We start from the raw sequence: 10,998 nt of genomic DNA, 5'->3' as shown, positions 1-10,998 counted from the left end.
CTGCATTTCATTGATGGCATCATGAATTCACAGATGTATTGCTGTATACTGAAAGAGAAGATGCTACCATCACTCCATGCCCTTGGTCATCGTGCACTTTTCCAACATGACTAAACACACATCTAAGGCCACTGTTGGATTTCTGAAGAAGAACAGGGTGAAAGTGATTCAGTGGCCAAGTATGTCTCCTGATCTGAACCCAATCATGAACCTATGGGGAATTCTGAAGAGACAAGTTGAGCATCACTCTCCATCCAGCATCCAGTCACTAAAAGAGGTCATTGTTGAAGAATGGAAAAAGATTGATGTTGCAAAATGTCGCCAACTTGTTCATTCCATGCCTAGAAGACTTGGTGCTGTCATTAAAAATCATGGAGGCCGTACAAAGTACTAGATGTAGTAGTTTTTATTGTGGGGTGTACTCATTTTTGCACCACCCTAATTTGAGTAAAACTGAAAAAATGTGCAATCTAAGTGATATTATTAACCTTACTTTCACATTATAAGTTAAACAGATGTTATATTAAACTTTGTCTTGTCAACATTTTGGAAATTGTTTGTGTTCATTGAGATATTGTTTAAAATGCTACTTTTCAAAGGGAGTGGACTCATTTACGCTGAGCACTGTACATTGAAATGTCTTTAGGAGTCACAGACTTTGAAACAAATCAATAATCTCTCCTGGATTATTTGGAGGTGTTTTTGTTGCTCTAGGTACCCACACAGCTCTGGGGATTTTTTTTCCCTGTCCAAATTACATAATCGGTTGCATCAAACCTGTCCATGAATGCATTCAGTTTGGAGTTGGAAGAAATAGATTGGCATGGAGACCATCTATCAAGAGCATCATCCCACCATGTTATAATAATAGCATCTGGGTATTTATCTAGCCAACATTTAAGTCTATATTCAAGCATGTCAAGTAGAACATCATTATCTGTGCAGAGGCGATTCTAGTCTGTTGTGGCCCCAAGCAAAAATTTCCAGGGGGCCCTTCTGACCAGTGTTCATCACCAGTATGTTATAAATAATCTGACACCAACAAAAAATGTATGAAACCAAAGTTTTTTAAATTCCAAATGTGAAAATACAGTGGTAAAGAACAATAACAAAAAAAATAAATAAGCCCTCGGGCCCCGACTCTCAGGGGGCCCCTGGGCCAGGGGGCCCCAAGCAGTTGCCTGCCTTGCCTGTTCACAAGCTGTGCGTCTGTATCTGTGGAGGAATTATATCCATAGGTATTGACTGCAATCTCCAAAAATGTGTCCTCCTTTGTTTAATGGCATTCTTTAAAAAAAAACCCTCATAGAATTTTTTTTAACTGTATTGATTGTATCCGCACAATTCAGAAGTAATTGTCCACAGCAAGAAACGATAGGTCAGAATAAGTTCAATATCCATAACCCAAGATAGTTATCTAAACATTCATTAAGTACATGTCCCATGGCTTTGCATTGTTAGCAGGCTTGAATAAAGACATCAGGAAAAAGGCCTAATATTCAAGAGTTACACCAACAAAGGTGAATTAACTTCGCATTGAGAGATTTCTTTACAAGCCAGAACAACAGCCCATCACTTATGAATTAAAAAAAATGAGACGGATATTTCAAAAGTCATTGAATATTTTCAAAACTCAGCCCAGAACCTGAGAGGAATATTAATCCTAGCCTATCATTTCAAACAGCACAAAGAAATCAGAGTCTATACATTTTAGGTTCTACTGGACAGGCCACTGATTGGGACCTTTTATTGTCAATTATTGGAATCTCCTCCTTGAAACCACTTCCTTTATTGCTTTCTCCACCAGTTTATTCCTGGCATCTTTGGTTTCCTAGGGCACATCTTTGAAGACCTTTATGCTGTTCTAAGTACAGCAGCTGATCGGGCCACACACCTTATCGCTGTGAAAGCACGAAGATGCGTCACGTTTGATTGCCATCTTCTTGTGAACCAAGCCTTTACACAATATTCATCATATTTGGAAGATACTCCATGATATCCAGAGACAGTTCACCAAACAGAGTCTGTTTTCAAGCATTTCTGGTGAAGCCATTCATTTTCTTTCTCAAGACCACTGACCTCACGTATCTATTGATATCCTCTACCATGAATTCCAATGAGCCTGTGAGTTCTTTTATAGATTGTGTTATTACAGTATTTTCCAGAGACTGCAGTTTCTGAAGACATTCTTGTTGCATTCTTCCAAACTTTTCACTGGCTGCTAGCTGTACGGAATTAGACAGGTGGACCATCAACAGATTTGGTGTTTCTTGGTAGGTTGTAGTTTGGGAGTAACAGGTAACAGAGCTTTCCTGCTACAGCATTAAAATCAGTCTCCAATGATTTCACATTATTTGAATCCACAGGTCCACTTGCTTCTCTCATGTGGTTTGCTAGTTATAACAACTCTACAAGCTAGCAAACAGTTTGCCATTGGCTAGTGTTGTGATGAAAAAGGGAGCTTTAATGCCATCGGTGGCTCTTAGTTCTTCATGGCAGTTTTTAAAAAAATTAACAGGCTATTATGTAGTTCTAGACATACTTGAATTACTTAGCCAAGTTATGTTTGAAGTGTTTTCCAGAGCTGATAAATTGCACCTTAGCTTGCAGTTGCTTTTCTGTTTCATAACAGCTGTTTAATTTTTTTTCTTCGTTGAGCCTTGTGCTTGTAAAACAAAGCAAATTAGTCACACGTGGATGTAACAAGCTTGATTGGTTAGAGAGCCTCACATCCTAGCCTGTTAGATATTCCACCATTTTTCAGTACCAAGACAACCCCCTTTTCAGAACAAGTGTATACACTTGCATCATGCTATTTTGCCTTGGCTTTCTTTTAAGAAATGTCCCACACCAATGTCAGACCTTACTAGTGAAATGGAGTACCAAACCTCAGTCATGCACCAATGGGAAGGACCCTATTGATGGTCATATGCACAGTGAATTTTGAAAACATCTGCACAAAAAAAAAAAACTGGAAAAGATGGCACACTATATGAAAATGTAGAAACGTTGATCCTTTTTAAAATCCAAGTGTCACCAACTGCATTTTGTACAGCACCTACATTTCCCCACCATCTCACATTACATTGGTGCTTGAAAGTTTGTGAACCCTTTAGAATGTTCTATATTTCTGCATAAATATGACCTAAAACATCAGATTTTCACATGTCCTAAAAGTAAATAAAGAGAACCCAGTTAAACAAATGAGACAAATAAAATGTGCTTATACTTGGTCATTTATTTATTGAGGAAAACGATCCATTATTGCATATCCATGAGTGGCAAAAGTATGTGAACCTTTGCTTTCAGTATCTGGTGTGACCCCCTTGTGGAGCAATAACTGCAACTAAACGTTTCCGGTAACTGTTGATCAGTCCTGCACACCGGCTTGGAGGAATTTTAGCCCATTCCTCCATGCAGAACAGCTTCAACTCTGGGATGTTGGTGGGTTTCCTCATATGAACTGCTTGCTTCAGGGCCTTCCACAACATTTCGATTGGATTAAGGTCAGGACTTTGACTTGGCCATTCCAAAACATTAACTTTATTCTTCTTTAACCATTCTTTGGTAGAACGACTTGTGTGCTTAGGGTCGTTGTCTTGCTGCATGACCCACCTTCTCGAGATTCTGTTCATGGACAGATGTCCTGACATTTTCCTTTAGAATTCACTGGTATAATTCAGAATTCATTGTTCCATCAATGATGGCAAGCCATCCCGGCCCAGATCATGATACTACCGCCACCACGTTTCACAGATGGGATAAGGTTCTTATACTGGAATGCAGTGTTTTCCTTTCTCCAAACATAACGCTTCTCATTTAAACCAAAAAGTTCTATTTTGGTCTCATCTGTCCACAAAACGTTTTTCCAATAGCCGTCTGGCTTGTCCCCATGATCTTTAGCAAACTGCAGACAAGCAGCAATGTTCTTTTTGGAGAGCAGTGGCTTTCTCCTTGCAACCCTGCCATGCACACCATTGTTGTTCAGTGTTCTCATGAGCATTAGCCAATGTGAGAGAGGCCTTCAGTTGCTTAGAAGTTACCCTGGGGTCCCTTGTGACCTCACCAACTATCACATGCCTTGCTCTTGGAGTGATCTTTGTTGGTTGACCACTCTTGGGGAGGGTAACAATAGTCTCAAATTTCCTCCATTTGTACACAATCTGACTGGATTGCTGGAGTCCAAACTCTTTAGTGATGGTTTTGTAACCTTTTCCAGCCTGATGAGCATCAAACAATGCTTTCTCTAAGGTCCTCAGAAATATCCTTTGTTCGTGCCATGATACACTTCCACAAACATGTGTTGTGACAATCAGACTTTGATAGATCCCTGTTCTTGAAATAAAACAGGGTGCCCACTCACACCTGATTGTCATCCCATTGATTGAAGATACCTGACTAAATTTCACCTTCAAATTTACTGCTAACCCTTGAGGTTCACATACTTTTGCCACTCACAGATGTAATATTGGATAATTTCTCAATAAATAAGTGACCAAGTATGTCTCATTTGTTTAACTGGGTTTTCTTTATCTAGTTTTAGGACTTGTGTAGAAATCTAATGTTTTACGTCATATTTATGCAGAAATATTTAAAAAAAAATCTAAAGGGTTCACAAACTTAAGCACCACTGTATCTCCTTCAAGTAATGTTTTTCCTCAGCATGGCAGTTGTTCTTGCAAGGGATGACAAGGTCTGATATGCAAGATGCCTGCTTCAGAGCTTGGATTGCATGACCAAAACCTCCCTAGTTAAAAGGAACAGTCCACCGTACTTCCATAATGAAATATGCTCTTATCTGAAGAGAGACGAGCTGCTCCGTACCTCTGAGCTTTGCGTGACCTCCCAGTCAGTCAGACGTGCTGTCACTCCTGTTAGCAATGTAGCTAGGCTCAGCATGGCCAATGGTATTTTTTGTGGCTGTAGTTAGATGCGACCAAACTCTTCCGTGTTTTTCCTGTTTTACATAGGTTTATATGACCAGTGACATGAAACAAGTTCAGTTACACAAATTGAAACGTGGCGATTTTCTATGCTATGGAAAAGTCCGCACTATAATGACAGGCGTACTAACACCTTCTGCACGCTTCAACAGCACATTGATATCTGAGCTCCATATCAACGCGCTGTCGAAGCGCACAGAAGGTGTTAGTACGCCTGTCATAGTGTGGACTTTCCATAGCATAGAAAATCGCCACGTTTCAATTTGTGTAACTGAACTTATTTCATGTCACTGGTCATATAAACCTATGTAAAACAGGAAAAACACGGAAGAGTTTGGTCACATCTAACTACAGCCCCAAAAAATACCATTGGCCATGCTGAGCCTAGCTACATTGCTAACAGGAGTGACAGCACATCTGACTGACTGGGAGGTCGCGCAAAGCTCGGAGAGGTACGGAGCAGCTCGTCTCAATTCAGATAAGAGCATATTTCATTATGGAAGTACGGTGGACTGTTCCTTTAAGGTCATGCATATTAAGTGATCAAGAAATCCAAGTGTAAAAAACACCAGCATGACCAAAAGCTCTGAAACAAGGTGCTCAGCTTTAGTGCCACCAGATAGGTGGAGCCAATCACAGCAAAACACCACATAAGACTGTGCCATAATGAGAGGGCACAAGAACACAGACTGCATATCCATAGCTTTATTCCAAGTTCAATGACATGAATACAATCATCCATTTTCAGGGACCAAGTCCAAAATTTGTTCACATAGCTCTGCTGGTTGAAGAGCCATCTTGCTCATGGGAAGAACTTGAAAAAAGCTTGTTACTTGAACTCTGCGATGAACAGGTTGTTATGCATCACACTGCTTCTCCTGTTCAATTGCTGCAAGAAAATTAGATTAGCATTTAAATGACATTGACAACTGCACTTTAAGCCCAGTAACTTGCTTGTTTAGCAAGCAAGTATGGCTAGTCAATGTTCAAAAGAAAACTGGCTAGCCAAAATCCCAAATTAAGACCCTGTTTACACATAGCCAGGTATCTATAAAAAAAAGAATTATATTTATGCAGTTGCACCCATCATTTACAAGTAAATGGAGGTTTCAGTCACTGAAAATGGCTGCTTTCAAAAACTCCAGGTAAAGTGGAGATTTGTGAAAACTCCATTTTCATGCCTGCATGTAAATAGTGGAAAATGGAGTTTTAGCATTGTGATCCGACAGTCCCTCCTCCTTGGCTTTCAGATCTCTGGTTAGCTTTCTATTTGTTTGACAGCCTTCCCTGGCTGTTTTTGAGCATTGTGTAAACAGAATTTTCTAGTACAGGGAGGAAGAGAGACCCGTTTTCATAAATACCCAGCTACACATAAAAGTACAAGTTACTTGCAGAGCCATCCCCAGCTTGTTTCTCATGCTGGAAGCATTTTGGAATTGACAGCAGCTCAAGAGTAGCCACCACTACACGTCAGTTTGGATATTGGACAGCCATCATTGAGCCACAAAAGGAATTAGAGGAGGCAATGTGAACCAACTACCCAAAGTGAATAAAACCCTGAAGTCTGCATTGCAGTTGTTGGAATGTCATGAAACCAGAAAGCATCAAGTGCTTAGGCCACACACCCATATAGGTTCCAAACCCTGTTAGAGGTTCATGCTCTTAAAAGACCAAGATGTGCAGGATTAGGGTACAAGTGTCCTCTAGAGCTTGAAACTGTCTTGATTTAGAAACCTAGACACCCTACTTTCTTTGGTAGGGAGAGGATTCTTCTCCTGAGTCTCGGTCTTCTTCAGTTTGGACTTATCAAATTGAGAGATCTCACTGATATCAGGTTTATCAGCCATTGTACAGGAAGTTGAACTTTCTAGAAGAACCAGAGACCATTAGTTACACAAATTTTATACACACAAAAACTCACATTAGAAGCATCTACAAACCACTTACCTACTAGAATAAACTAAAGCCAATAAAGCCCCAAACCAGCACACCAAACACAGAGACAATGAACAACTCCCACAAGCTGCCTTTTTATCTGAACTGAGACAAACCCTGAAAGGCTCATCGTCCAATCAGAAAGAGCTGTGCTAATTAGTGCACTGTTAATTGATTAATTAGTGGTTTTCCTCCGGTGCTCCGGTTTCCCCCACAGTCCAAAGACATGCAGGTTCGGGTTAATTGGTGGCTCTAAGTTGACTGTCTGTGTGAATGGTTGTTCATCTCTGTGTCAGCCCTGTGATGACCTGGCGACTTGTCCAGGGTGTACCCCGCCTCTCACCTATAGACCCATCCCACTTGATGTCACGACAAATGCGGCTGCCATTTTGGACATGAACTACCAGTAGTCTACCACAGCCAACAACGAGGAACGACGGCGAAGCATCGAAAGGAATATAGCCATCAAAGAAAGTTTTTACTTTCAGCAAGACTTCCATCATGCCATTATATTGTTGTGCACCTGGATGTAGTAACCATCAACACACAAGGCAAGATTTATCATTTTATCGGATCCCGACAGATGCTGACCGACGGAGAAGATGGATGGTCTCTAAAATATTGGCAAAATGATGTTTATTGACAGAGCAATTGTGTGTAACAGGAAGCATTTGCATATCCGAAGTGTTGTGTTTACATCAAAGATAAAATAAACCGATATGACAACGACTGCTGCTGCCAGGTTGGGGACACAAACTAGTAGAAAGGAAGTGTGCCAACAGTGCCAACACACTTCCTTTGTGGTCGATTCTGCTTTAAGGTAAGATGCATTTAATTATTCGTCTGCTGTGGGTTTGGAATCGGTAGCCTGACCGATTCGTTCATGTTTGTGGTGCCATTTGTTTGTTGACGCGTGTTGAAATGGAAGATTGGTTGTTGACATGATTTCCAGTGATGCTTTGGTGCTGCTGTGGATCAGATGTGTTGAGTAGCCTGACTGTTTTTTTTTTCTTGCGTGTGGTATCATTGTTGATGCGAGGTTGTTTTTTGAACATGCCAATGCGGACACGATTTCCCCTGATGAGTTATGACTTCAGACGCGATGCGTGTGTGGAGGTGTGGAGTCTGCGTGATATGTGCGTAAGACAGGCTTCTCATGTGTTTGGAGATCCGCGCTCTGAGACAAGCGCAAGCGCAAGCACCCCCCCGGCCCCAAGGGAAAAAAAGGGACCCCCCGAAAATATCGGCATAGTTCGAACACTGGGTTGGAGAAAGTAATGGCAAATAGTGAGTGCACAAACCATAGAAGGTAAACTGTACACAGCGCCAGGGCAGTGTGATGGTATGTCTACTTTTAGATTGTGTTAGCTTATCAATGAACACACTCGTCACTCGACGAGTTTCACGTCTTTACGACGGATACTTAAATGTGTGTTAGGTATTATTGTTGCAGTCTAAGCAGTCATTGTAGCAGCTAGATGAGCGAGAACCGAAAGGGTCTGTGCCATAAACCGTTATTTCTTCATGTCCAAAATGGCGGTCGCGTTTATGAAGGTCACGTGAGTGGGAAGGGTCAATAGTCAGCTGGGATAGGCTCCAGCTTGCCTGCGACCCTGTAGAACAGGATAAGCGGCTACAGATAATGGATGGATGGATGGATGGATTGTTGTTCTGGTTGCCAAAGTCAGTTCTGGGACCAGCTACCAGTTTAGCCTCGTTTAAGCATCATGATGGAGATTTATGTGGTTTCTGACACTGCTGTCTGTTTAAATGTTCAAATGAAACATGAGAGAGGGGGGAAAAAACAACAACCTCCATTTTGAAGTCATATGACTTTCTGCCTTGGGACAGAGTATAGTTTGGTGTCAGTCTACTTCAGGATGAGATTAAAGTTAAAAGTTTCATTTGTATGTTCAATTTTTTTTAAAAATTACAAAGAAAAAAAGGAAGTGGTTTATGTGTTTATGTACAAATGTTATACATGCTGTCGTATATTCTGAGGCTCAAAGCTTCCATTGCTTGTTAGCAACGTTAGCATCAAAGCTCCAGTGTTAAAAGTAAAGAAGAATTTCAGGCAACATTTACAGTTCTTTCTTTTGTGTTTTTTGATCAATAATTTCTTTAAATACACTCACCAGCCACTTTATTAGGAATACCCACCTACTGTTTTATGCAGTTCTCTAATCAGCCAATCCTTTGACAGCAGTACAAAGTAGAAAATCATGCAGATACAAATCAAGAGCTTCAGTTAATGTTCACTCCAAACATCAGAATGGGAAAAATTGTGATCTCAAAGTATGACTTTCACTGTGGCATGGGTGTTGGTTTGAGCCAGATGGACTGGTTTAAGTATTTCAGAAACTGCTGATCTCCTGGGGTTTTCACACACAACAGTCTCAAGAGTTTACGCAGAATGGTGCGAAAAACAAAAAACACTGAGTGAGTGACAATTCTGTGGGTGGAAACAAACGCCTTGTTGATAAGGGAGTTCAGAGGAAAATGGACAGATTGGTTCGAGCTGCCAGGAAGGCTATAGTAACTCATATAATCACTCTTTACAACCGTGGTGAGCAGAAAAGCATCTCATCATGGAACAGCAGAAGACCACATTGGGTTCCACTCCTGCATCCAAGAACAGGAATCTTAGAATCAAGAACAAGTAATTAAAGTAGCCAATCTACTTTGTAATGTTCAATAAGGCTGTGTTTGAAGGCACATGTTTTCCTTTGCATGATATTTAAAGGTGCCATAGAAAGGAAATCTGTATTTACGTTGGCATAGTTGAAAAAGAAGAGTTCGGTACATGGAACTGACGCACCTCCTTCAATCCCACATATGCAAAATAGGGTGGGAAAATGGACTGATTCCAAAATCCTGGAGTGTTTCATAACAGTCATGACACATTAATATTTACGCCCCCCCCCCCCCCCCAATAAATAAATAAATAAATAAATAAAAATTTGCACACACCATCCCACGTTGAAGTTCAAACTATATGACCATGGACCTGCACAGCCAAACCAACAACCCTTCTGGAGGTATTGTGAAGAACGAAACAAGGACATATGAATGATTCATACTGGTGACTTAAGATAATAAACATAGGCTAAGTAAAAAGTAAAAATAGCATTGCTATGGTGAGCGTAGAGCCGCTACAATATAGAGCAGACAATACAGAGCAGGGCTCACTCAGGATTCAGACAAATATCTTGTGTTGTCATATAAATCTACAGTATAAGATGCATCTTTGCCAATCTCTTTGTCAAATCAATCTCTAATTTATATTTCATCAAGACAAAAAGAATCGAACTAGATCGGTTGCTTAGAGAGAACTCGCTATTTGGACATGTTTCTACAAGTCATCATCAGGGTTGCCAAATTTATATTATTAAACTTTATGAAATTTCGAATAACATTCAGACTGGGGAAATTTCCTTTGTGATAACATGTTTGCTGGAAGTTCATAAAAGTTCTGATTGCCTCAGATTGAGAAATTATTCTATCCGCATTCACTGGATATGAGCAATCGCGCACTCTGATTGGCTACTCTATTACTAGGCTATCAGCTAGATAAATACAATACCATCAGTAGATAAAAACAATGTGGCAGAGCACATCAAGTCAGATATATCGCTTTGTTGTCAAGTATTTACAACCTCAATTCCAAAAAAGTTGGGACACTGTGTAAAACATAAATAAAAACAGAATGTGAAGATTTGCAAATCATGGAAATCCTATATTTCATTGAAAATAGTACAAAGACAACATATCAAATGTTGAAACTGAGAAATTTTATTGTTTTTTGAATGCTCATTTTGAATTTGATGTCAGCAACATGTTTAAGAAAAATTGGGACGGGGCAACAAAAGACTGAAAAAGTTGGGTAATGCTAAAAAAATAATTTGGTTAATTGGCAACAGGTCAGTAACATGATTGGGTATAAAAAAAAAGTATCCCAGAGAGGCGGAATCTCTCAGAAGTAAAGATGAGGAGGGGTTCACCGCTCTGTGAAAGCCTGCATGGGCAAACTGCAACAATTTAAGAATAATGTTCCCCAATGTAAAACTTCAAAGAATGTGGGGATCACATTATCTATGGTACATAATATCATTAAAACATT

At 40.2% G+C, this 10,998-nt stretch overlaps 1 protein-coding gene across 1 annotated transcript; it reads right to left on the bottom strand.

The window, feature by feature from the left end:
- Positions 1-5,800: 5,800 nt before the first annotated feature.
- Positions 5,801-6,790, bottom strand: LOC132882761 (thymosin beta-b). Its single transcript, XM_060915871.1, has 2 exons — positions 6,691-6,790; positions 5,801-5,832 (listed from the first exon to the last, which is right to left on the bottom strand). Exons 1-2 carry the CDS (start codon positions 6,788-6,790, stop codon positions 5,801-5,803), a joined length of 132 nt encoding a protein of 43 aa, XP_060771854.1.
- Between the last annotated feature and the right edge of the window lie 4,208 nt (positions 6,791-10,998).

The sequence above is a fragment of the Neoarius graeffei genome, chromosome 3, assembly GCF_027579695.1.
Source record: "Neoarius graeffei isolate fNeoGra1 chromosome 3, fNeoGra1.pri, whole genome shotgun sequence".
In the NCBI taxonomy this organism is placed as follows: Eukaryota; Metazoa; Chordata; class Actinopteri; order Siluriformes; family Ariidae; genus Neoarius; species Neoarius graeffei.
Note: the sequence above shows the minus strand (reverse complement) of the source record. Positions and strands in the feature narration are given on the sequence as shown.

What these genes read in the sequence shown, in the direction of transcription:
- LOC132882761 (XM_060915871.1), bottom strand. Translation starts at nt 6,790, where the DNA reads ATGGCTGATAAACCTGATATCAGTGAGATCTCTCAATTTGATAAGTCC. An exon ending in TCCTCTCCCTACCAAAGAAA is followed by an intron (nt 5,833 to 6,690) that starts GTAGGGTGTCTA and finishes ATTTTCTTGCAG; the next exon opens with CAATTGAACAGGAGAAGCAG.